At 36.9% G+C, this 27,675-nt stretch overlaps 3 protein-coding genes and 1 long non-coding RNA gene across 5 annotated transcripts in view; all 4 read right to left on the bottom strand.

Annotated features, from left to right (window-relative positions):
- Positions 1-3,462: 3,462 nt before the first annotated feature.
- Hsp23.7 (heat shock protein hsp23.7) lies at positions 3,463-4,761 on the bottom strand. Its single transcript, XM_089739593.1, has one exon. It carries the CDS (start codon positions 4,178-4,180, stop codon positions 3,545-3,547), a length of 636 nt encoding a protein of 211 aa, XP_089595719.1. The 5' UTR covers positions 4,181-4,761; the 3' UTR covers positions 3,463-3,544.
- A 924-nt stretch (positions 4,762-5,685) lies between these two features.
- Positions 5,686-27,675, bottom strand: part of LOC149499508 (uncharacterized) — a 178,618-nt gene continuing 156,628 nt past the window's right edge. The window contains exon 2 of the long non-coding RNA XR_016325668.1: positions 5,686-6,107. This is a non-coding gene — a long non-coding RNA (uncharacterized LOC149499508). The remainder of the gene's footprint in view (positions 6,108-27,675) is intronic.
- LOC114253550 (tigger transposable element-derived protein 4) lies at positions 6,286-8,296 on the bottom strand. Its single transcript, XM_089739609.1, has one exon. It carries the CDS (start codon positions 7,839-7,841, stop codon positions 6,336-6,338), a length of 1,506 nt encoding a protein of 501 aa, XP_089595735.1. The 5' UTR covers positions 7,842-8,296; the 3' UTR covers positions 6,286-6,335.
- Ptp69D (Protein tyrosine phosphatase 69D) overlaps positions 13,301-27,675 on the bottom strand; it is a 54,066-nt gene continuing 39,691 nt past the window's right edge. For both annotated transcript variants that reach the window (XM_089739558.1, XM_089739559.1), the window contains 8 exons: positions 27,018-27,212; positions 26,158-26,307; positions 24,429-24,603; positions 23,569-23,684; positions 22,547-22,678; positions 21,830-21,975; positions 21,145-21,280; positions 13,301-19,812 (listed from right to left, as the gene is read on the bottom strand). In XM_089739558.1, coding sequence (XP_089595684.1) covers positions 19,741-19,812; positions 21,145-21,280; positions 21,830-21,975; positions 22,547-22,678; positions 23,569-23,684; positions 24,429-24,603; positions 26,158-26,307; positions 27,018-27,212 — 1,122 coding nt within the window. In that variant the 3' untranslated portion in view covers positions 13,301-19,740. The remainder of the gene's footprint in view (positions 19,813-21,144; positions 21,281-21,829; positions 21,976-22,546; positions 22,679-23,568; positions 23,685-24,428; positions 24,604-26,157; positions 26,308-27,017; positions 27,213-27,675) is intronic.

Genomic DNA, 27,675 nt, shown 5'->3' with positions numbered 1-27,675 from the left:
ACAATCGATTCTTAAGGTAGATGTTTACATTATATCGGTATCCAAATCGTGTTGTCTATTCCGTAAGCTACGGATTTTAATGGGTATGATAGGCAGATTTGATCTTGGCCTACCTAATGTTTAAGCGGCAATAAAACCAGTTTTCAGCACAATGTGAACGTAACCCAAAAAGATACAATAGAGGAACATAAGTTTTTATTTATTTTATTGCTTAGATTGGTGGATGAGCTCACGGCCCACCCGGTGTTAAGTGGTTACCGGGGCCCATAGACACCTACGACGTAAATGCCGCCACCCACCTCGAGACATGAGTTCTTAGTTCACAGTTTTTACAGTAAAACGGCTGCCGGCTGTTTTGCGTAATTACCGGTGGTAGGACCTCTTGTGAGTCCGCACGGGTAGGCACCACCACCCTGCCTATTTCTGATGTAAAGCAGTAATGGGTTTCGGTTTGAAGGGTGGGGCAGCCATTGTATCTATACTGAGACTTTGGAACTCCTTATATCTCAAAATGGGTGGCGCATTTACGTTGTAGATGTCTATGGGCTCCAGTAACCATTTAACATCAGGTGGGCTGTGAGCTCGTCCACCAATCTAAGTAATAAAAAAAAAGTTATGTCCCACTTTAAAAATATAAAAAGAAATGCAATCTTGTAATAAAGGAGGTGTAATTCGAAAAAAAAATCAGAGAGAGATTACCTAAGTCTTACCAGAAAATTTAATTATGCTATTTTTTTTTTTCTTTTCTTATTATCGATTCAAATGGAATTCAGATAACTACATGCATTTCAATGGAAGTCAACAAAAGACTCGACACAATGACACCTTTGTGTTCATTATCAACTTCAACGATGTGTGTCTTAAATATCAAGTGTATTATGGAAATGTGTATACTACAATTGAGGCCATCAGGGCAAAAATGGCCTAACCCACAATTTTTTATATTCAAGCTAATATAACGTATATTGGAATTTATTTAAAATATAATAAATTTTGATGCAAAACTGGCCGGCCTATCCATAGTTTCTCCCATAGATAACATATAGCTTTGTAAGCATTATTTTTGCGCGTATTGTTTTTTTGCCTACTCAAAGTCAAATTCATGAAAATTCAAACCTAATTGCCTCCATGCTAACTATGGTAAGCTTAGGTCACTTTTGCGCTGACTGCCTCAATTGAGGCTTTAATCTCATGTGTCAAGGACGACAGCGGCATCAACGTTGTGAGGCCTTGAGTTCTGGTTACCATTAACACGAGGTCGGCCGTGAGCTCGTTCATTTGTCTAACCAACAAAAAAATCTTGAACACAGTATAGTTATGGACTTAGAATACCAGTCAGGGGAAATGTCCCGCGGCACAGATCCATCACTCCACAGCTGTAGCTGCTACAGAAGATGTTTGACAGATGCCTGAATTGCGCTAATGACATTTTCACGATTACCAGATCCGAATTTCAATATGTAAGTCGACGGTTGTATATCCTCCATTTGTAGATTCTCCTAGAACTCAATACAATTACAACTAGGAATACCTTGAATTTGTATTTGGTAAAGCGAATTTTTCAAATAGCAGATATGACCTTACAGTTCTGATTTGAGATTTGGGCTTAGCTTATAAGTCCAAATTGTTTTCAGTTTAAGTAAGGCGTTGCTGCTTCAGATTTCGATCGAGACTTCCAAAGTCCTACCTGCTTTCGGCTTCTAGAGCAAACCATTCTACCTGACCACTTGTGATACAACGCATAAAACTCAGTGGGTTAAGTGTTACTTTATTCCATTTATTTATTATGTTTACCTAAAAATATGACAAACTAATGGTGTTACGATGTCACGCTAACGATAGAGAGCCAGTGTTACTAATTTAAAGAACAATATTTAAGATATTACAAATCTATTCACTACTTCGTCAGTATTGCCATTTAAACGATAATAAGCTGACGTAATCGACCGTTGCCTGAAAGAAATCACTGTACGCAATCGCATTACTCGTTTAAATTATCTATTAAAGTATTAACCAACATTTTACTTTAGTTTCGGAGTTTATTGCTTCTTTTAACGACCGTCTGGTGTAGTGGTAAGTGACATGGTCACTACACAAGGGGGTCGCGGGTTCGAATCCCGCCAAGGGAAGATGTGAGGGAAGATGATTTGTATGATAAATATAAATGTCTTTTCCAGGGTTATGGATGTATATTAAATATATGTATGTGTATAATAAAAATCTTACATTTATTTCCGTTATCTGGTACCTGTAACACAAGTTCTTTACGAACTTATCACGGGACCAGCTAACGTGGTGTGATTGTTAGTAAATATTTATTTATTTATTATTTATTTATTTTAACAGACAGAGAAGCAATTAAATTATTTAACAGTAACGGTATAAGTACGTTAAGTGGCTGCGTGGGTCTCTACAACATATCCAAAAAACCCACGTTAGTGTACCTTATACATAAGAACATACAAATATAATTTTTGGTAAAATTCATATAATATACATATATTCATAGTCGTCGTGGCCTAAAGGATAAGACGTTTGGTGCATTCGTGTTGAAGCGATGCAACGGTGCTCGAATCCCGCAGGCGGGTACCAATTTTTCTAATGAAATACGTACTTAACAAATGTTCACGATTGACTTCCACGGTGAAGGAATAACATCATGTAATAAAAATCAAACCCGCAAAATTATAATTTGCGTAATTACTGGTGGTAGGACCACTTGTGAGTCCGCGCGGATAGGTACCACCGCTCTGCCTATTTCTGCCGTGAAGCAGTAATGCGTTTCGGTTTGAAGGGTGGGGCAGCCGTTGTAACTATACTTGAGACCTTAGAACTTATATCTCAAGGTGGGTGGCGCATTTACGTTGTAGATGTCTATAAGCTCCAGTAACAACTAACACCAGGTGGGCTGTGAGCTCGTCCACCCAACTATGCAATAAATTTTTTTTGTAATGATTGCACTGAAACTAAGTATACGTGAGCACGTATTTTGTAAGTTCCACCATCCAGTCTAAATAGGCACCTAGGCCCAAATAGGAGCCTCCTGGCTGAAACCTTGAAAACATCAATTTATCTTGGCAAAGCTGGAAGGCCTATCGGTTACCAGCTGTCGTGCCAAAGCAAAGATTGGAAGGTAGAATATTACGCTACGTAACACCATTAAGAGAGTCGTTTAGACGAGAGAAATAAAATAGAAACAGATTACAAATATTTTCTTTACTAAATATTCGTCATTAATATGTACTCAGATATATTTGTTATTTAAATGTGTTCGTACGCTTCCATACTATACTTGAATTATTATTGGTATATTAATTTTGGTAAATATACCCTCATCATTTAAGTATAATTCTGATATTAGTCACAATGGAAAAAAAACAGCGTCTATGTATTATGGTTTTCAAAAATTAATTGTCATCACAAATTTCGTGTAAGTAATACGTAAATAAATAAAAAAATACCTTTTCAATGAAAATTCTTAAACGTTTATTGTGAACTCAGTCTTTATACAGGAATGACTACTACATCTAGAAATTACTAAACACTAAACGTTATTGCATTTCTGACTTCCGTCTTCACAGAACCCTGGATCGGCTTCTTTTGAATTTTTAGACTCTGCAGATTCCTTGCGAACCGGGCCAGTTTTAGTGATAGGAACAACTCTTTCTCCCTTATCGTCTATCACCTTTCTTGGCGCTGTGACCGTCAAAATTCCGTCAGTGGATAGCTCGGAGACAACGTTAGCTGTGTCAGCCCCTTCTGGTAAAGAGTACTTGCGCACAAACTGCCTAGACACGTATCCGTGCTCGTCCTGTTTTTCCTCGTGCTTAGCCTCAACTACCACGTAACCTTCCGCAGTCTTCACAGATATTTCATCCGGCGAGAAATGTTGGACGTCCAAATTTATCTGGAATTTATCTTTTTCCGTCTTGATTGTGGAGCCTAGGTCGCGGGCCAAAGACGCCGTGTGCCGCCAAGGTCGGAAGTAGTCGTGAACTATCCACGGCGTCATCATGTTTGTTAAGAAGTCGTCCGGAGTTAGCGGCATCCCGAAGTCCTGATCCACCAGTTTGTTGTCTCGCTGCTTTTTACAGGGACATTCTTCATCTGCCACTACTATATTGATCAACAGCAACACAGATAGCACGACAGTAATGGAGAACGGAATGAAATTCTTCATTATCACTTAGTTGCAACAATACCTCGATATTGTATTGTAATAACTCGTAATTCTCACCACTCAAATTCTTGTTTCCAATTGACAAGTTATCGCGCCTTCGTGCCTTTTATAGTTTGTTACGACATCTAGCAGCCAGTAGATAATTCTGGAATTTTCAAGTAAACGCAGACGTGTTTGTTTTCAAGCTAACCACGTTACATGACGTTACCTGTGATGCAATGTTTATCTTATCAGTGAAATAATTAAATACCATATTCAGATTACTTATTAATATAATTTTTTAACAGATATCGTAATCATCGAAATAAAAATTCTTTGAATAAAATTTTAAACTTTGCAAAATCAGAATTATTACTTTGATTTAATATATTACAAAACAATGCGTTGTATTTATTGGTAAAAGAACAATATATTCTATATTTTTATTTTTTTATTGGTATTTGGTCAGAATCTTAATTACTTATTACTTTAAACTTTTTTTAAATTGGTCACAGTGACATCTATCGCCCAGTGGATAAGATAACAAATGTATAAACAGTGATGCATTTTGCAGCGTCTGGGTCGTTGAACCATCGACGAGTGTGTGGAAGTTTCATTTCGTTATGTATATTCTGGAAGATTCTAGAATTTCGACTAAATTGTTTGGTTGAAAGCCCTTTGCGCAAGTCACGGATGGCCATGTATGTGTTGTGTGCAGTTTACAATGTTGACAATAACAACAAATATGTGATTTCTGTATAATGTAGAAGTAGGTACCGTAAAATGGGGCGATTAGGGACAAATTCCAACTTTATGAGCAATTTTAAGGTAGTTGTTGATGTATATAATGCTATATCAGGATCAAAATGATTGAGTCTTGGGGGCATCTTTGTTGTCTAATTTAAAATTATGCAACTAGCATTCCAGTTTAAGCAAAAAATGCAAAAATAGGTGTAATCCCTATTTACCCGAAAATTGCGGTTAATTGGGATGAAATGAGAAATTTCCTAGGGTTGGCACTACTTTTATTTTTATATATAGTTTTAATTTATTTATTTATTTAGTTGCAACAACAAAGTGATCATCAATAAAAAAAATTGAAAAACTGACAAAAGTACATGGCAGACATCACCTCAATTATAGGTGCAATCGACAGTGCTGATATTTCTATCTGGGTTAAGAGATTAGGTGTTTCGGTTATTCCATGGATTAATCAGATGAACTCTGAACAAATATTAAATATTTTATTATGTATTACTTAGACATTTTTGTCCACCTTGAGATTTCATTGATCTTGTTACATGTCTCTGCAAAATCGACTTACTTATATTAAATTGCTTATCTATTTCAAATAAAGACTTATTCCCAATTTCGCTTCGAATAAACCAGATTTTTACCAACAAATTTAAAAAATATTGTTATAACTACATAGACAACCCTACAAACCTGTACCTATTTATACTTAGGTCGTTTCCATTTCACGTATTCTCATCCCAATTGACCCCTTTTTCGTTGTTATTTGTACCTAAGACGTCCCCAATATCCCCAAAAACAACAGATTTTTACATGTATTTTTATTTAATCAAATACATTAAAACCAATAACAACTGAGACTTACCTTTAATATATATGCTGGTTCAAACACTAAATAACGTTTATAAATCATAGTCGTCTTCTATTATTATCAAATAAATAAAAGAGAGCAAAGTTTCTAGCACTAAATTAATGACCACCACAGGAAGTTAATTTGAAACGCGATTTTTTATAAGTTAGCAGCTATTATCATGCATATTCAGAGTTGTTTTGTGAACCTTGAACATTCTACTATTAAACTACAAAAAATGGAAGATTTTGCAACGAATATAAAACTTATATTGAGCGTCGAAAGATTTTCCCGGTTTTTTCCCGATTCGCCTCTCAATCCCTAATCGCCCCATTTTACCGGTACCTATTCAAAATTATTTTTGTTATTATTGGTAGTAGGTAGCTTGTTTATGTGTATACAGTCAAAATCTGTTTTAAGGACATCGAAGGGACTGCTCATATTCAGTCGTAAAAACCGATAGTCGTAGGTATATAACAACCGGTGATGTTTAATGTGTATCGTGCAAGTAGAAACAAATCGATAGGGAATTATTGGAAAAATATATTTATTCAAATATGTACATTTTGTTTATTATATTATTTTTCTGGTCTGTTTGGAACACTTCTGTTGTGCATAGATATTTTGTAATTCACGTTGGATTTTAATTAACGTATCGTCATAATTGCTGTGGATGTGGAAATGTTCATTAAAAAGAACAATCTTTCTTAATATACTAACAGCATTGATACCATCATTCAAAGTTGGTACAGTAAATTGTTCTTCAGAGTCTTCCTGTTCGTCATCTTCCTCTTGAACATCTCGTACAATATCATCTTCCGTAGCTCGTGCGCAAATTGCAATAGAGTTATCTACATCAATGAACTCTGCTGCTTCAGTAGTAGATGAAGCAGGTCGTAAATTTTGGGCTAATTGAGCAAGAGAAATATTGTCCTCTCCATCATCATCAGTCACATCATCTGAGGTTATTGTTAAGAGGTCTTTAAAACCAGCATGTCTAAAGCAGCTAGCTATAGTGTTTTGTGAAACGTTTTTCCATGCTTCTGATATCATTAAGATGGCATCAAGAACCGTAAAGCTTTTTTGGTCGCTATTGTCAAGATTTTGTATTAACTTTAACACTTGCAGTCTTCTATAGTGAGATTTTAAACACCTTATTACACCTTGCTCCATTGGTTGCAATACAGATGTAACATTTGGTGGTAAGAACACAAGCTTAATGCATTTTAGATTAGTAACAGTCGGATGAGCAGGACAGTTATCAACCAAAAGTAGAACTTTCTGTTTGTTTCCTTTCAATTCAGCGTCCCAGTTTCTTAACCATCTCTCAAAAATGTCCGATGTCATCCATGACTTCACATTGTTTTCATAAGTTACCGGCACTGAGTGTATGTTTTTAAAGCATCTTGGTTTCTTAGAGTTGCCAATAACTAAAAGCTTTCTTTTACAGGATCCTGTCATATTTGCTGCAACCATGATCGTTAATCTTGTTATAGACGTTTTTCCTCCCGAACAATTCCCTCCTTTGAACTTTAAAGTCTTGTCTGGTGTCATATTGTAAAAAAGTCCAGTTTCGTCTGCGTTAAAAATTTCATCTGGTCCGTAGCCTTCGAATAATGTAGGCCACTTTTGCGTAATCCATTCTTCTACAGTATCCTTATCAACACTAGCAGCTTCACCACTCATTTTCCCGCCGACAATACCGTGCCGAGCCCGGAAACGTTGGATCCAACTAGACGAGCAAACAAAATCTTCGCCAAAACGTTGAGCAAAATAGTTAGCTTTTTGTTGAAGAATCGGTCCGTTTATTGGCACATTATTAGCCCTTTGATATTTAAACCACCTCAGCAAAGCTTCCTCAATATTCGTGTGCTTCGTTGTTCTGGCCCGTTTCATTTTCAAAAAATTATTGTCATAAAGCGTTTGAATTTTTTCTCGCTCTTTCCAAATTGTTGAAATTGTCGAGTGTGATACACCATATTCCTTTGCTAAGTCTTTGTTTGAAATTCCGCTCTCTAGCTTGGATATAATACGCGATTTTTCTTCAATATTAATTTGTTTTCTTTTTCTTTGCGACATTTTGAAAGTTTCACGAATAACTCCACAAAGTTTTGGTGCGTCTTGTGTATAGATAAGTAACAAACTAACTGAAGAGATATGAAGAAGCGGGCTTTGACTCTACCGCATGCACGTGTTTTGTTTCTAAGAATTAGAAAAGACCCTACACTAAACTAAATCCTATTGTTTTCTTTCCTGATTTTAATAGCCATTGAAGACAAGGATACCTATTCAAATTGTTTACAATACAGCTGAGCCGGTCGTTCTAACAGATCAAATTCTCCGAAATATTAGTTAAATGTGGTCGTTTTATGAGGTATGTCGTTATTAGCAATGTCGTATAAAGCAATGTTTTTAATAAGGCGGTCATATAGCATTCAGCCGGGACCTTTGTTCTAGGTTATTATAACCGGCATGTTGTTCTAAACGATGTCACAGTAAACGGTTTTGACTGTATTATCTACTGTTGCTGAAGTCGACGGCTACCAATCACAATTCAAATCTATAAAATCTGTGTGCTTAGTGCGAGTTTTGTAACGTTCTCACTAGCGAGCCAGTTTGCTCAAATTTGTATGCAATTGGAACAGCGCCCCTAGCGGCAAACGTACTCGGTGTTATTTTGTGAGTGCGAGTTCATATTAACGTTGTGATCTCGTAACCGAGTAATTTTACCGAAATGAGTACTACGAATGACATTTGTGCGAGTGCGTGTTACAAATTAGTGGATTTTAACGTTTCGATCGAGTATTTCTTTAGTAGTTTTATTTTTCCAACTAGAGAGGCAAAAATATCATGCCATAGAGCCTAATCTTTTTTTATGAAAAATGATAATATGGAGTGAAATGGATTTGATTAATTTTAAGCATTAATCAATTGGCATGGAATGAAATGAAATGAGATCAGATAATATGGGATAAAATATAATCTCTGCAAAATGCTGATTATATACTGAGATTTTTTTCAGTGGACTTTTTCGAAGACTTCGAGAAGCTACGTCCAGCGGTTTTGTTTAATTTTTTTTATTTTTCGCACTTTCACAGATACTAAGCAGTTAATAAACCCACGTTACTTTGTTATTGCACAGATGGGTGGACGAGCTCCCGGCCCACCTAATCTTAAGTGGTTACCGGAGCCCATAGACATCTACAACGCAAATGCCGCCTCCCACCTTGAGATATTAGTTCTAAGGTCTCAGTATAGTTACAACGGTTGTCCCACCCTTCAAACCGAAACGCATTACTGCTTCACGGCAAAAATAGGCAGGGTGGTGATACCTACCCGTGCGGACTCACAAGACGTCCTACCACCAGTAATTACGCAAATTAATTTTGCGGGTTTGATTTTTATTACATGATGCTATTCCTTTACAGTGAAAGTCAATCGTAAACATTTGATAAGTACGTATTTCATTAGAAAAATTGATACCCGCCGGCGGGATTAGAACACCGGTGCATTGCAAGATACGAATACACCGGACGCCTTAACCTTTAGGCCAGGACGGTCTCAAAATTACACTTATACACGAAGAAATATTAAATACGCATTAACTAAGAAACATTAAATAGACAAAATAAAACAATTCACACAATTTAGCTCCTCGCGGTCCCTCCAAAATGTCTTTTCATCTTTTTTTCCTAGTTGTTCAATTGTAAATGAATAAATCAAAATCAAATCGAGTTTACGTTCTATACGGTGAAAAATGAAGAATTGTGAGTGTGAGTTGAGATATGCTACTCGCTTCGCAGGGCGTTTATTCACCGAGAGCAGCAATAATATTATTTCTCGTATATTGGTAGCACGTGATGTTTTGGCATTAGACCGTCTAAATGAAATACAACGCATTTTAACAGCATTTTAATGGGAACCATCTACTTTCAAAATTATTCGGGTAATGTCACGTGTTCAATACTATTTTGTACCTTTAGAATTAAAGTGGCTCAACCCAAAATTCTTAGTTTCTGGTAAACTTCAATATTGTCAATTATCAATACAATAATTGTATTTTTTTAGTTTTTCGGTTTAAACACTTTAAGGCATGCCATTTTATTTGAAAAAGACAGAAAGAGTACTTTGTCCTTTTCTAGACTAAAAGAGACTGTTTAATTTTATAAGCTGATAGAATAATATAGAAAAGAATAATAGGATACCCTCTAATCGTCACATTGGAAAAAGGTATGGCTTTATCATTTTATCATTTAAATTATTTTTTATTGCACTTATAAAACTAATTTAATTTACAATATGTAACTACATATATCTATAACTAATCCGTACTTGTCAAATTCCTCATAAATTGTCAATATTCTTAATAAAATTCCTATTAATAATATACAAGTGCAAATGTTGAGCTGCTTGCCAGAAATGATATAATAGTGTTTTGTTTTTTTGTTGTTTCCTTGTAGGCTGCCTGTAATAATCTAAACCTGTGTGAAAGGCAATAAATGATTTTATTATTATCTACTAATGGTAGTCCAGTGGTCGAAATTTGACCATAATTTATTTAAATTTTAAGTTTGAACATTATTATAGTTTTATTGTCACCTTTCTATTATCATCATTTCTATAATAATCATTGCTCTATGTCGCCAAGGCTACATTATAGAAAAATAATATTAAAGACAAAAAATATTAATCTATTCTCAATTTGACCACAGATTGATAAATCAATAAACAAAAAAAGTATAAATGCATGTGTGTGTGTGTGTGTCAAATACATGGTAATGTGTGTAAGGTTTTTTTATTCATTTAGTTTATTTTTTTATTGTTTATGCACAATTAAAACAAAAAAATTAGCAATCTGCACTATTCCTCTATATTCTCTATGAGTGTGGGAAATTTCGTACTTCTTCGTCCGCGCAATTTTCGTAAAAAGGAGTCCAACATTTTTGCTGCACGTATTACCTACTTAAAATGTAGGTTCTTAATAATAATACATAAGTGTTTTGAAATATAAAACTAATCTTAAATTTTTTAGTTATACCACTTCCATTCTAAGGGTGCAATTTCGTAAACAAACTTTGCCGTAATGGCGTAACCTTTAAAATACACGAAAACTGCCCAGCATAAACATATTTTTTTAGTAACTTTAATTTAATAGAAGTATTAGAATTAGAAGTTTATTATAGAATTTATTTAATTGTAATTACATATTTAGACATACTTAACATAATTAATCTTGGAATAGGTAATTATTTCAGCTTTTTTTAATTAAATAAATTATGTTTTACATAGGTTTAATCTTTTACCCGTTGAACGTTTATAAAATGATTGTATTTACGGTAATAGTGTTGATGATCTTCATTAGGTGGCCCAAATATACTAAAATTATTACGAGCATCCATCCTTATTTAATTTTATAAATGTGTAAAGAAGCAAAATTATTATTACATTGTTCAAATTTCTATATAATTTATAAATATAAATCTGTACGTATGTACCTGTAAATATGTATATTGCGCGCGTGTGTGTGTGTGTGTGTGTGTGTTCGTGTGTATGTGCGTGTGTGTATATATTTCTATAATAGATAGATACACAGTGTGCAATTCATTTCGAAATTATTCTTGCCCATCTAATGGTTGTCTGGAAGAGATCACTCTTAGCGATAAGACCAAGAAAAAATGTTTCACAATATTTATTCATTTTGTGTACAATAAAGAATACTCTTTCACTGGTGGTAGGACCTCTTGGGAGTCCACACGGGTAGGTACCACCACCCCGCCTATTTCCGCCGTGAAGCAATAATGCGTTTCGGTTCGAAGGGTGGGGTAGCCAGCCGTTGTAACTATACTGAGACCTTAGAACTTATATCTCGAGGTGGGTGGCGCATTTACGTTGTAGATGTCTATGGGCTCCAGTAACCACTTAACATCAGGTGGGCTGTGAGCTCGTCCATCCATCTAAGCAATAAAAAAAAAACAACTCTATCTCGCTCTCTCTCTCTCATCAAACAACTCTTTAAAAAAAAGCAATGATTTAATAAGAATTAAATGAAAAAGCAAAGAATTAATATGTATTTACAACTAGCTAGACGTCTATAAAATTTTCTAACCGAAAAAATATATGTGTATGAACCATTAGAATAGATAAAACCTTAAAAAACAACATTATTATTAAAAACGAAAGAAAAAATCTTGATATTGTATTGGTTTCACGGCAAAATTTTTAGTGACTACTGAACTTGCTTGAAAGTGAAGAAATACTCTCAAAATCCATTAATTTGTAACTCGCACTCGCACATACAATAATCGAGAGGCTCACTTCGGTAAAGCTATTCGATACATGAGACAGCAACATAAACAAACCTTCTCTCTCCCACAAAATGAGATTCATAAGCTTACCACTAGGTGGCACTGATACAAACTCACACAAATTAAACATAACATTAACATCGACTGAGTAATTAAAAAAACTCGCACTAAGCACAGGTACATTACCCATTACCCGACTTATTATAAATATCGTTAGAAAGCTTGGCATTTCAATTAAATGCCTTAAAAAAAAACTTGCATGCTACCAATATAAAAGAAAAAATTATTGCTTCTAAAGATGAATAAACGTCCTGCAAATCGAGTAACTCGCACTCAGAGCTCCGCACGTTTCACCGTGAAGAGCGTACACTCGATGCGAGTCATTCGATTCGATTTTTGAAACTCGCACTAAGCCTACTGTTCTTAATTGGTAATTAAGCTAGTTACACCGTATAAATAAAAACGTCTTGTGTTAGCATGGGTACAGCATAGATTTCTGTTGATTTGGTCCATGGGCGACAGTAACCACTCGCCATCAGGTGGGCCGTACGCTCGTCTACCTACTAGGACAATAATAAAAAAAGGCCTTAATTTACTTATCTTTATGTCATAGAATTTAAATAAATGTAGTATTATTATAATAGCCATCGCATGTGTACCTAATTCTCAAATATGTACCAATTTTATACTGGTGGTAGGACCTCTTGTGAGTCCGCACGGGTAGGTACCACCGCCCTGCCTATTTCTGCCGTGAAGCAGTGATGCGTTTCGGTTTCAAGGGTGGGGCAGCCGTTGTAACTATACTGAGACCTTAGAACTTATGTCTCAAGATGGGTGGCGCATTTGCGTTGTAGATGTCTATGGGCTCCAGTAACCACTTAACACCAGGTGGGCTCTGAGCTCGTCCACCCATGTAAGTAAAAAAAAAAAAATAACAATAGTAGACCTATGTTGATAAATCGTACATTAAAAAATAGTGATTCATAAAATAAATTAAAAAGTATATTCTAGCGGACCCATATTAGAAAAGGATAAAAAAAAAATGTGATTCGCGCCATCTACCGTCATACTGTTGAACTACATTGTCAGTACTTGGCTTAGCAAAGGATTATTATGTTGAAATCTAAGGTCGTCGTTCCCTTAAGCTCTTTAGAAATCCAAACTCTTACCGATTTGATTCAACAATATCGCGATCAGAACCAAATCGCTACATACTTAATAAATAAAACACACTTTCTAAATATCGTGGTATATTTTCAAAAATATCGTATTACAATTACCTGCATTATTTATTTACATTGAAAAATTGTTAAAAATAAAACCAAATTGATCAAAATCATATTTATCTTCATTTACATGAAACTGATGATATCTATTCTTAAACAAGCATCGTGTGATTTAAAGTGGATATTTACAAAACAAAACTGTATCATATTAGTTTGTACAGTCCAAACTGGAGTTAAAATCAAACACTGATATTAATTTGTTTTCACTGTGTATTCCAGATTAATTTATGTATTAGTTTGGAAATATTAAATTTGAAAAATATAAAGTTGATATAAAGTATATACAGTCAAAATCTGTTATAACGACATCGAAGGGACTGCTCATATTCAGTCGTAAAAACCGATAGTCGTAACAACCGGTGATGTTTAATGTGTATCGTGCAAGTACAAACAAATCGATAGGGAATTATTGGAAAAATATATTCATATAATACGCGATTTTTCTTCAATATTAATTTGCTTTATTTTTCTTTGCGACATTTTGAAAGTTTCACGAATAACTCCACAAAGTTTTGGTGCGTCTTGTGTATAGATAAGTAACAAACTAACTGAAGAGATATGAAGAAGCAGGCTTTGACTACCGCATGCACGTGTTTTTTTTCTAAGAATTAGAAAAGACCCTACACTAAACTAAATCCTATTGTTTTCTTTCCTGATTTTAAAAGCCATTGAAGACAAATGTGGATACCTATTCAAATTGTTTACAATACAGCTTAGATGGTCGTTCTAACAGATCTAATTATCCGAAATATTAGTTAAATGTGGTTGTTTTATGAGGTATGTCGTTATTACCAATGTCGTAGAAAGCAATATTTTTAATAAGTCGGTCATATGGCATTCAGCCGGGACCTTTGTTCTTGGTTATTATAACCGGCATGTTGTATTAAACGATGTCGCAGTAAACGGTTTTGACTGTATATAGTAAATATTTGATATAAAGTTTTCACTGTGTATATCACAATATTTGAGTTAACTTGTACGCTATAGAGAACGTTAAAAGCTCGCACTAAGCACAGAAACTTATATAGGTATATATATCGAGAGGTGAAAGGCTATTTGGTTTGAGAGACATTTTTGCAAGTTTACAGACAAGTCATATCGAAAATTTAAAATTTGAAAAAAATATTATAACAAAAAAGCTTCAGCTATTTGAACCTGGTAAACATAATTAAAGTTCAATTAAAAACATCGAACTGTTGATGCTAATACCAAATAAAAAGCACCGTTAATTAAACAAAAATAAATGTCGCGTGTAAAGAGACATGTCGCTTAAACCAAATGGCCTTTCACTCCTCGATATCATATAAAGTTAAAATCTTTTTTGAATCACTTCCAAAACAACATCAGTATTTGATATTGACACCAGTACAAATGAAGGCTAACAACTAAACAAAGCATCGACACTGTCTATGTATAAAAGTCTATCTATTTATTATAATTTATATAAAAAAAGCGCATTGTTATAATTATCTAGGAAGCGATCTGAGCCTTTCTTGCTTCTCAATTAATTTAATACAAATATTGTATTCATTTACATTCTCTTCAGAGCATACGGAATGTGGCTGAGAGAAAACAAATAATTATATTTTTAACCTTTTTTTTAAGTTCTTATAATAATATGATGCGTTAAGTAAGTATTAGCTAATTATTAAATATAATTATAATAATAATCTGTAAATAGTATGGCACATCAAATTTTTATAGATTTATTTTACGTTCTTATTTTATACTTTAATCCAATGGTAGTCACTCTTTTATAGGACAATGTGAGGTATCACTGCGGGCCGCACATTTTTGAACTGTTCAGTTGACCACCAGTCAATTGACATATTTAATATCAATTATCAAAAGGCGATTGTCCTATAGATAAATCAATTAAAATTATTATGTATGCAACGTGGGTAACTTACTGATTAGGAATAAGCGTGAAAAAATATCCGTAATGAAAAAGATGGTAAATATATTATAACAGTATTTTTTATTTCTACTAAATTTGTTTGCTCTGCCGCGGCTTTAATCAGTTTACAATTTCCAAGGCTTTTTGAATACTTGCATCACCGATTTTATATATGCAACATGTAATATACACACATATGCCATATTGAACGGTAAAAATGTTTTTAAATGAGTAAAATTTTTTTTAAACTCCCTCCATTGTGCCAATCAATTGTATGATAACTTAATTACTTCAATTGCATTGTTGCACTCAAATTATTTTCTCTCAACGACATTCCATTAAATTCAATTTCTTTCAATTTCCGCATTAACCTAACTCTTACAAGCTAATTTTTGTTGAATTTTATAATAACATAAAAAAAAATTATAGTTTCTAAGGCCAAATACATATTGTATGCATCGTTATAAAACGTAATAACTATATAATTATTTACACCAGCCTTTCTCGAAGCGGGTCCCTGGAGGTCACGTGGTCACCGGGACCTTAAGGTATCAGATTCTTTGAAGATATTCACTTAAAACTTAAAAGAGGTCTTTTTTATCTTATAAGATTAAAAAAAAATTAAAAATAGGTAAAATTGCATGTAAATCTTTTTAGATATATTTTAAAGGTTATCTCATGTACAAACTGTGGCTGGGAGAAGCGATAAAATTTAAAATGTATTCAACTGTGTTATGACGTCATCGGACAACAAAAAATGACAATTCAATGTAGACTAAAGTCACACAACAAAATGAGCGATGCAAAACAACTAAAGGAGATATCTATTAAAGTAATAAAACCAGTTTGTTACAGTTTTACTGGAGAAATTTGACGAATGCCGCACCAATTACTTTATCGATGCATACAAAATAATAATTTAATTAAGGTTCAACATTTTCAAACGTTTTACCCCACGTGTACGTCGCGCCATTTTGTTTTGTGTTGCATTGCGTGCTGTTACCGTAGATTGGGGGGAATGGGCCTAGGGGTAGAATAGGGGCAAATCTGGGTTGTCACAATGCATTTGTGAGACTTAAATTTGTTGAATTGAAAATAACTTTTATTTAGTGTTTGAGAATATTAAAATAATTTAAATTAGAGAGCATAGAGTAAATTAGAAAAAATAATTTAAGTTAGAGAGATCAGAGTTTTGTAACTGATTCAAGATATTGAAAAGTTAGTTACCTAAAGGTAAGTACCTACCTAACAACTAAACAGTGCCAGCCCTATCGAAAAACTGTATTGTCCTCATACATGACCTGATTCACCCCAAAAGCCAAGGTGGATCAGGTCAAGCTAGTTTTTAAAGTTTTTGTGTATATTTTTCAATAAATGCATGGTATCAGCCTCCGGAACCGTTTTAATCTCAATTTTGTTGGTTAATACCAATACCCTAAGAAAATCCGCAGAAAATTTGTGTTTGAATCTGAAAGCGTCCCGATTTTCCCCAATCTACTGTAATCACTTAAGATTTCTATGGATCACGAGTGTTCACCTGGACTAGTTCTTCAGAAGTTCCTCAGTCGCGGCGCGGTACGTACGCGAGGACCCAATTGAAAAGCTTGCTTTAGGCTGACTCCCTACTTACTTATACTGAGAGCTTACAGATCTGTGATGTTCTTTGTTCATATTAGTTTTCGGTTGAGAATAGACACCACCCACCATCGGTGTAAAATTCATCCATACTACCTGGAGCCACTGCGTTCATTGACAGTGCGTTTCTAGAGATCATTTTCCCACGTACCATCCGACTTTGTAATGAGCTCCCCTCCACGATGTTTCCCGAGCGCTATGACATGTCCTTCTTCAAACGAGGCTTGTGGAGAGTACTTAATAACGGTAAGCAGCGGCTTGGCTCTGCCCCTGGGATTGCTGAAGTCCATGGGCGACGGTAACCACTCACCATCAGGTGGGCGGTATGCTTGTCTGCCTATACGGCTATAAAAAAATTTAGCTTACAAGTTTTCATATAACAGAACAAACTGTAAATGAACAAATAATAGGGGATTCCCCGTGGCATGCCAACTAGAGTTCCTATAGATATTTGTTTACGTTTTAATATTCGCTCGCTTGTTTCGCTTTTTCTTATTTAAATATTATAAATTAATATTATTATTAATAATTTATAAATTTCGTTGTAAATAAATAATATATATAAAAATATTATTTACAACGAAACAAAGAGAAAACATTTGCTCCATGTGCCGGTACCGAACTCACGACCCTGGGCCACAGTCGGACGTGCTCACGTTACAAAGCTTAATATTTGATGTTTTGAGCATGTATATATCACAATACATTTACAACTTAAATATAGTTTCAATCACTTTCACAATTGCATTACAAAAAAAAACAATCAGTTCCAATTATTTCTCATATTCTCCAGACTATAATATAATCATACGTTTTCTCTATAGTTACGTTTAAATAAATAAATAACTTCTTTAAAGCGGTCCGCAGTGAATCAAAGAACAGCACAGATACAAATCCGTCATTCGTTCACACTTCGACTTTTACAAGATCGTTACAATACTAATATGTCAGTACAAAATCTAATTACAAATTACATTATCGTTAATCCTAAATATAGAAAATACGTTTAGACAGTCGCGCGGCACGAGTCGCCTCGTACGTTTCAATATATCGACGCTTGAAAGGCAAACGTGACTAAGCGACAATAACTGCTTTGTACATAAATGATAGGTAATAACCGTATTCGATGCGCAAACAAAAATATTTCCATGTCTATTAAAATCATTTCAATCCTACAGCTAGATTCGTTAAAATAGAATTTTTTTCAGGCATTTCTCAGATATATTTTAAATTAATTTCAACTTTAAATTAGTCTACTGTAAAGTTCACGCATTGTCGCTTAGTCACGTTTGCCTTTCAAGCGTCGATATAGAAAGTATTTTACAAAAAAATACTTTAAAAAAATCTTTGTAAACACATCGAAAAAATTTTCTAACGCAGTTAACGCGCGTGCTCCGGTCAGTGCTGCCCCGGGACACTTGTGTCCGAGCATGCGATTCTTGTGAGCGCGGAACACGCAATTGGAATTTCCTATGCACGATTTAAATTTATTACAATTAATTACTGGCAACACTGTGCAGTACAACGACGGTGTTGCCAGTAATGCGCGACTGCACCGGGGGCACGCGCGTTAAACTTCGTCCAAATATTTGTGCTACACTGGGGTACTCGATTTGGCTTCGAAATAACATTACCCGATGAGATTTTCACAAAACCTCATTCCGACACATTACTATAAAATAAAAAAACTAATTCGAAAGTGATATCATTAAAATGGCCTCTGTTATCATTATCAAAATAAATACGCACGTAACATTATAAATATCGTCATCTCTTTGGACAATAGCGCGGAGCATCAGGGCTCACGGGAACTTAACTAGGGCAGATCTAACACTAAGTCGCTCGTGTATACTGCAAGTCCCATATCAGGACGCGAGATGCTTCAACTCCTGAATGTACACTCCTCCCCTCCACTCTACGTATTTATATCTGACTTGTAACCCTTTCAATATCATTCAGTGTGCTTAAATATGTATTTGTATGAGTTGGAACAGTTTCCCATCGTTTGCCGCTAGGGGCGCTGTTCCAACTCCATACAAAAGAACGTTAAAAAACTCACACTAAGCAAAATTAGAATACATTAGGAGTGCGTTAACATTACCTCCGCACACACACAAGGTTACGATATTGTGAACGCGAGACGATGACGTCAGCAGACCGATTCTGTCACTGTCGCACGCGTACTAATTGTTCCGTGTCGGAGCGAGACAGAGAGATCAATATATTCAAACTTATCCGGGAGAATGTACATTCAGAATTTAAAACAACCCATTCATTTCTTTCGTCAACTATGAAAAAAAAAAGATTACAAATATACAAAACTTAAACGAAAGGAAAGTTAAATCTATTATATTTAATACACCAAATCAGTATTGCCATCCCTGTCTATCACCTTCACACTTGCTTGACGAGAGAGAAAGAGACAGAGAGGGGGTGAGTGTGTGTTTGAGAGAAAGAGAGATCCTTATGTTGTACAGCGTCCGTCGTCACGTCACGCGGCAACAGACGATGGACATAAAAACGCGAATGTCAATGTCTACAAATTATTAATTTCTACTTCGGAGCATTCCGAAGCTTTCCACTGGCGATATAAGGAAGCTTTCTGAGCTTACAGATTGTCTAATGGTAAATGGTTACCGGAACCATACCTCGAGACTTCACTCATTACAGTTTCAACCTAATTGTTAAGAAAATAAAGAATATTTTCAATCCGTCAAAAAACCTGAATATCGCACTTTTGCTTGTGTTGCCTGATAACTATCTACCGACGAGCGAATACTGTTTGGACGCAATCAACACTAACATTCACGTTGCATTTTAAGCCTTATCCCGATGTATTTATAGTCTGTATACATTTAACTGTCCTCTAGTAGATTATGTAGCTCCGCGTAGTTTAAGATCGCTCGGTGCAGAAACTCGTACTGCGACTGGAAACAAAGATATAATATCGTTATAAAGTGACATAAGTGACATAAGGGTGCCCCCGAGATCCATAATGCGCGAGAGCCGTCAATCATCTCGTCTCGGAGTACCTCGTGGTGGTACAAATTACAGACGTAATGCATTCTTTATAAGAGCTGCTAGCAGTTTCAATGCTCTAGCTGACTTCCCTGAACTGGACATTTTCAACACTTCTACTAAGAGTATTAGGAGAACATTAGTCAGTCGATGGTTGAATGCAAATATTTAATTAATTATTTTCTATTTACTACGTTTTTCTGTGTTTTTTCTCAAATTGTTTTATTTTTGTTTTTGTTTTACGTTTTACTTAAATTATTTAATTCTAGGCGATGCGACGCCACAATCGTTTGTAGTTATTTAAATGCGGAGACATTTAAATGGTGTTTAGTTGTAAGGTTAGAGTTTATATAGATTAAGTTCACTGTTTGTCTTCCTAATAAAATAAAATAAAAATACATTAATTAATACACTAATTTCAAGAACTTTTGTTAATTGTAATATTTTAAGCTTACATATTATGGACAGTTTAATGCAATCCAAGAATTTCAGTTAAATTTTTGTCTAGTAATTTGTTGCGTCTATTTCTTAGAGGTGTCTTGAGGTGGCCAAGAAAATGAATAAATGCGTTTACTTCTTCAAATACTCATTATATTATTTTTAATTAATTTACAAATATAGAATTGAAATGCGCGTCCATCTTTTTTCTTCGTGTTATAATAATTTTAAATTTTGACAATTGGTGCCACTGTTGCGTTTCCTGATTTGTGATTGGTTCGTACGATATGGCGTCATCGTTGGCCAATCACAGCCATCAATGTATCACGTGACGTTGATTCGTTAACATAATTGTCTATTTTTGTGTAATTGAAGTATAGCTTATGTATTCTTTGTACGAGGAGCACTGCTGCTTGAGATACAGGTTTTAATTTTTATAAGGGATTTTATAACCTGGTAACTAAGACCTTTAGGCAAAGCCTTATTTTAATTTATATTGTTATTTTTATGAAAAATGATATTATGGAGTGAAATTACTCCTCGCATTCCCACTAAAAAGTCATACAGGTTTTATTAGTTAGTTTTTTATTGCCTTTTTAGGCAGACGGGCTGTATAGCCCACCTGATGGTAAGTGGTCACCGTCGCTCATGGACGTCAGTAATGACAGGGGCAGAGCCAAGCCGCTGTCTACCAGTTCAAGCACAAATGCAAATTATGATTGTGTTTCTACTTCTATGTTAACAATGAATAAATAAATACATAATAATAAATATGAAAGTGTTGTGTAGTTGTTTGTACTGACGAAGGTGTCGATGGTCCTGGCCCGTTGCGCCCGCAGCTTGCGCACGGCGCCGCACACGTCCACGCGCCGCTCCGCACGCAGCTGCGCCGTCAGCACGCACAGCGCCACGAACAGCGGCGAGCGCTCGCACCCCGTCCTGCAAGGCGGGCAGTCGCGGTCACTACTCACTACTCTATATACATGTGCATGTAAGCGCGACATCTAGTGGACGCGAGCCGCAACTACTCGTCAAACATCAGCTTACTTCGGGTGGCGTGCTTCGGCAGAGTGGAATCGACACACATTCATTGCCTAATTTAGGAAGAGTCATAGACAATACACATAAATTAGTTTCCCATTGCTCCTGTAGATGGCAGTAACACATTACCTATCCTATATTTTATTTTTGATGAAGGATTTTGTAAATTTTCAGAAACCACAAATTGATAAGATTTTATCAATTTGTCTATTTAACAAATAAAGACTTGTATGATTTATTAATTTCTCATTTTATGTCTTTAGTTGTATAATAATTAAATGCCCTAACTTTTCAACATATAAGCTTAGGGGCATCCGCTACAAGATGTCGCTAGCTTCCATACAAAAAAGCATTTATCTTAAAGTATCGCAGTTTCGGGGCCCTAGGAAGAGTGAAGTCGTATCCATAGAGAGGCGGGTGCGTGCGTGCGTGCGTGCGGGTACGTACTGGCAGTGCACGAGCAGGCGGTGCGGGCGCGCGGGAGCGGCGAGGTCGGCCAGGTCGGCGACGCCGCGCGTGACCTCGGGCACCGCGCCGGGCGCCGTCGGCCAGCCCACGTACTGCAGCTGCCGCACGCTCTCCGCGCCGCCGCCCTGCGGACCCGCAGACTCGTTACTGCTACTACTGCTATGTGTGTTAGTACGGAATCTTTCACTGTCATTTTGATCCCCTTCAAAACGTAGAATTAACGCGAAATTTGGCATAGGTACTTATCAAGGATCGGATACAATTCAATATTTTAAACAATTAGTAGATCCGTTATTTATTTACCTCAGTCAAAACAACAAATTCATTTGAGCGTCTTATTTTTTTCTTCACTTAGTAAATTTGTATTTGCGGTACATTAATGAATAATTGAATGCTACTTAAGCTAAAATAAATTAAAATAAATAATAGTTTAAAAAAACGCTACTATAGAAAATCCAATGAAAAAAAGTTAGTATTTTTTTTTTTATTACTCTTGTAGGCACACGGCCCACCTGATGGTGAGTGTTTACCGTCGCCCGTGGACTTCAGCAATGCCAGGGGCAGAGCCAAGCCAGTACCTAGCGCTCAATTATTATTAATTCATTATTTAAAAATTATTGAATGAAAACTTTTTATTTAGTAGTCACAGTGACTCGTAACTCGTTTACTGGTGGTACAGTGTACAGTGTGTGTTACCTTATTGCTGATGAGGCGGAACTGCCTGCGCGTGTAGTAGGGCAGCGACTCGCTGTCCTCGTACTGGACGGTCAGCTGCTCGTACTGCGCCGCGCCGTCCTCCCAGTACCGCGGGCACTTGCCCTCGCCCAGCTGCCGACAACGGACCCTCAATGTAGTGTCTTACTGCTGGTAGGACCTGAGTCCGCGCGGGTAGGTACCACCACCCTGCCTGTTTCTGCCGTGATACGTTTCGGTTTGAAGGGTGGGGCAGCCGTTGGAGCAACACTCCGGCTCAAACCTAAACGTACGTTAACACCTACGTGTTGGAGCGAAGCTGAAATAGCCTCTCAAAGCTATCAGCATAGGTAGGAAAAAAAACAACGTTCTAATGTGATAGCGATAACAACTTATGCGAGTACGCGACGCCTCGCTGACGACAGTACACGAACTAACTCAAAAATGAATAACTTCAATATAAAAGGTATCCGTATGCAGTATAATGCACGCGCTTGTCCATACTATAAAATTAAATTGGACTGAAAAAGTAAACAGAACTCCTCCCTTATACTTCTATCTATACTTGAGACCTTAGAACTTATATCTCAAGGTGGGTGGCGCATTTACGTTGTAGATGCCTATGGGCTCCAGTAACCACTTAACCCCAGGTGGGCTGTGAGCTCGTCCACCCATCTAAGCAATAAAAAAAAACCCTTCCGAACGAGTGGCCCTGCGCCTTTGGACAGCAGGTCTTCTTCGTCACTTTCTTCATTACTAAAGCTCGTGTTCTTGAAACTTGACTGTGGCTTGTCTCGTTTGTTTCCACTTCGTCCTGTCCTCAGCTTCTTGTAAGTCAGCTGCGACTGGCACCCCGGTCAGATTGGTGATTTGATCAAACCACATTGCCCTTCACAACCAATTGTCTAAGTTACCCGGCTGTCGGCCGGCAATGTGACCGAAGTAGCTGAAGATTAGGTAGCAGATTGAGGCAGCAGATAAAGCTGAAAATATTATGCAGCTGTTTAATTGAGTGTCGCACGCACCTCGCTCAGCATGACTATGGTGGACACGTTGTGCTCGGAGACCATCCTCCAGAAGTCCGCGATGGTGTTGGGCAGCGGGTCCTGGGTTATGATGAAGCCCTCCCAGTTGTCGTATGCTGGAAAATAACACAATTAAACAATAAATACATTCTTATATTAATGTCAATCTTTTGCAAAATCTATGACCTGCAAGTGTAACCGATGGTTAATAATTAAAATCTTAATATATATAAATCACGTGTCACGTTGTTTGTCCGCGATGGACTCCTAAACTACTTAACCGATTTTAAATTAAATTTGCACACCGTGTGCAATATGATCCAACTTGAAAGATAGGCTGGTTTTTATTTCGATTAATGGTCGAAATATTTATTAATTAACAATAAAATGATTTGTTATGTTGAATTTTGTTATTAATTGTAAGTTTCATAAGTCTAAAACAGCTGATGGCGCCTTAAATCAGTTGTCACAGACAATAGTAATACTGTCTGACATTAATATCTCCTAGATGGCGCTGTGTTAAAAATACCAACGTTTCACATAAGCTACAATTTAATGGTATAAACACCACGTGTTGCTGAGGGTAATGTATAAGTGAAATTTATTTCGTAGTAAACGCAATACAGTGAAATCCAATTGTTCTTACTTTGTCAATTTTTGGTATTAGCATAGCTCGCCGCGTGTTATATAGAAACAAAAACCTTAGCCACAGCAACGTGTGGCCGGGTCTGCTAGTGTATTTTTAAATTTAAAATAGTTGTTTTGACAACAAGCCTGGTCACCGTTAATCAGAAGCTTCCAGTGCCCAGGCCTCCCTGAGCTAGTCCGTGGGCCCAACCCCGTGCCGGACCGCGACGTACCTTCGATGAAGGAAGCGTTGATGTATGTGGAGTAGTCCCGGCCGGGCAGCGGCGCCAGGATGACCTGGTTCCTGGTGTAGGGCAGGTGCTCCTGGCTGCGGTTCTTGCAGCGCAGCTCCTCGGCGCCGCCCGCGCACGGCCGGGGGGGCTCCTCCACCGGACCCTTAAGGACTTTCTGTCGGAGCATCGTTTATACATTTTAAACTACGCCGAGCAAATTGAACATTCTTGCTTGTTATAAATTAAAGATGACCATTTCTACATGTACATTGAATTGATCAACTTTAATTAGAAGTTTTTTTTTATTAGAAGTTCTATACTATCATTCATCTATACTAACTAATAATATACATTTCATCTATACTAACTAGTGCTCTCCCGGTAGTCGAAATTCGACTATAATGAATATAATTAATAATAAACAAAAAATTGACAATAAATAAATAGTATGCATGCGTGTGTGCGTCAAATACATGGTAGTGTGTGTGTAATGTTTCCTTTATTGATTTAACGTATCTTTTATGCATTATTTAAAAAAAAGTATTAGCATTGTGCACTTCTTCTCTATGTTCTCTATAAGTGTGAAAATTTTCATACATCCTCTGTCCGCACAATTTTCGAAAAAAGGAATACAAAGTTTTTGCTTCACGTATTAATATATAGATATATAAATCTATAGCGGTTTTTACGGATGTTCCGTTATAACTACTGAACCGTGCATCCGATTGACTTGAAACTTGGTATCCATGTAGAAAATACATGAACCTAATGGATAGGCTAATGTTTATACGAGTGTTGGACTCCCTGCACCAGTTGCGGGGGCGTTAATGATGAGAATCTTTGTGGGGGTGAGAAATAATAATGTTAATCTTAAATGTCCTGCGAAGCGGACGGGTACAGCTAGTCGTTTATATTTTTTAAGCCGCAATGAACACGCTGAAGATTCTTACTTGTTATAAATGAGAGATGACCATTTCTACATGTACATTGAACTGATCAACTTTAATTAGAAGTTAGTACATAGTAGTATATATATATGTATATAATGATATGAAATATTTTAAAATTGGTTAAATAATAAATAATAAAAGATTTAATTGCGTTTTCTGTACAATATTAAGGAAACAACATTTAAAGCCTTTGTATTCCACAAATTATTTTACACAGTATTCTTGAATTAAATAAAACTTGTCTTTTTTCTCCATGACAGAGAGTTCAGCCAATCTATATATGAAAACTTTATTAAAAAAAAAACAAAAGGTTTTATATAAAAATTACATAAAAGAAGTTTTAATACCTATTATCGTGGCGACCGAATCAAAAAATTCCGTAACGAAAATAAAACCTAGCACCTCCCCACTCCGCCTACCATGTGGCTCGCGTTCAACACATTCACACGTTGCGCTTGTGTAGTGTTTGTGAATAAGCGCGCGGCGTGACGTCGCACTGCATGCGCATCATGAAAAGTCTGCCCATCTCTCTCTCGCGCGGTCTAGCTTATGAGTGTGAAGGAGACAGTTAATGTTTTGCTTTTGTTAATGTTTATAAATACAGCGTGGTCTTATTATTGTTTTAATATTAAATTATTATTGTCTAATTATAATTGCATAAGTTGATAAAAAATGCTATGCAATTACCGCGGCAGTCCTCGAGTGCCACACGTGTTTTTCTGTACATGTATAATATATAAACGTGTTGATGAACAACAACAACGCTTGAAGCGCGTTACCTCGAACTCGACCTCCATGAGGCTGCGGTCGGCGCCATCGGGGGTGCTCCGCAGACGGTCCACAGCGGCCCGCAGCTGCGCGGCCGGAAGCTCCGTGTCGCCGTAGTGCGCGTACTCTACCAGCGCGCGGTACACGAATATGTACTGCTTCTGTGCACGCGCATGCGATTTCTCTAATGATATACGTACTCGACAAATGTTCACGATTGACATCCACGGTGAAGGGATATATATTTTTTTATTGCCCTTGTAGGCAGAAGAGCATACAGTCCACCTGATGGTGAGTGGTTACCGTCGCTCATGGACTTCAGCAATGCCAGGGGCAGAGCCAAGCCGCTGCCTACCTATTGCTTAAATGGATGGACGAGCTCACAGCTCACCTGGTGTTAAATGGTTACTGGAACCCATAGACATCTACAACGTAAATGCGCCACCCACTTTGGGATATAAGTTCTAGGATCTCCAGTATTAGCTTAAAACCTAAACGCTTTACTGCTTCACGACTTAAATAGGCGGGGCGGTGGTACCTACCCCCGCGGACTCACAAGAGGTCCTACCACCAGTTGCAAAAATGTCGCTTAAACTAAATAGGGTTCTGTTCCAGAGGGTGTTGTTGTGTTACTGACCTTTTTTTTTGTTCCTACCTAATCTGAGAGCCTTGAGAGGCTGTTTCAGCGTAACCTTAACTAGTAGATGAGCTCACAGGGCTCAAATCTGATGACGTTGCTAACACGAACCCTAGCAAGAGCCGTGCTTCGCAGAATCTACCACCGGATCGGAAACGCGACCCTGAGAAGATCCGGCGAGAAACTCAGTGGGCTGTGTCTGTGGGTTCATTTACTCGTCGGAGCGTCACTGACCAGCGACTGCACGAGGAAGTTCCTCTGGCGGCGCAGGTCGGCGACGGTGGGCAGCACGGACACGGCGCGGCGCTCCCGCAGCTCGTCCAGCAGCACGTCCAGCGCCACCAGCGTGCCCGTGCGCCCCACGCCCGCTGAGCAGTGCACCGCCGCCGCGCCGCCCGCCGCGCCCGCCGCCCACGCCTCGTTCACGCGCTGCAACACGCGCGCGCCCGCAATATGCGTGCTCATTATAACATCTATACTAATATTATAAAGAGGAAACATTTGTTTGTATTGAATCCGAAACTACTGAACCGATTTGAAAAATTCTTTCACTGTTCGGAAGCTGTAGCTTAGTGTACTATTCCCGAGTGACATAGGCTATAATCTTTTTTGAAAAAAATTTGGGATCCTTACTAAAACTCCAATAATGTAACCCAAGGTGTAAAAAATTACCTAAAATATTCTTTACATCGCATGCTCTGCGAAAACTATTGATGATAGAATAAAATAATGTACTACGGCGTTGTAGAACACATTATTATTTACAAAAAGTGTCGCGACAGCATATGTCTAACTATTATAGTTAAGCCGCAATAAGCGTTCTTTTATTTTAAAAAATAAGACAACAGCAAATATCGTTGAAATTTTTGTTAAAGACCCGAGCGGAGCCGGA

This window comes from Bombyx mandarina, chromosome A1 (genome assembly GCF_030267445.1).
Source record: "Bombyx mandarina strain Sakado chromosome A1, ASM3026744v2".
NCBI lineage: Eukaryota > Metazoa > Arthropoda > Insecta > Lepidoptera > Bombycidae > Bombyx > Bombyx mandarina.
Note: the sequence above shows the minus strand (reverse complement) of the source record. Positions and strands in the feature narration are given on the sequence as shown.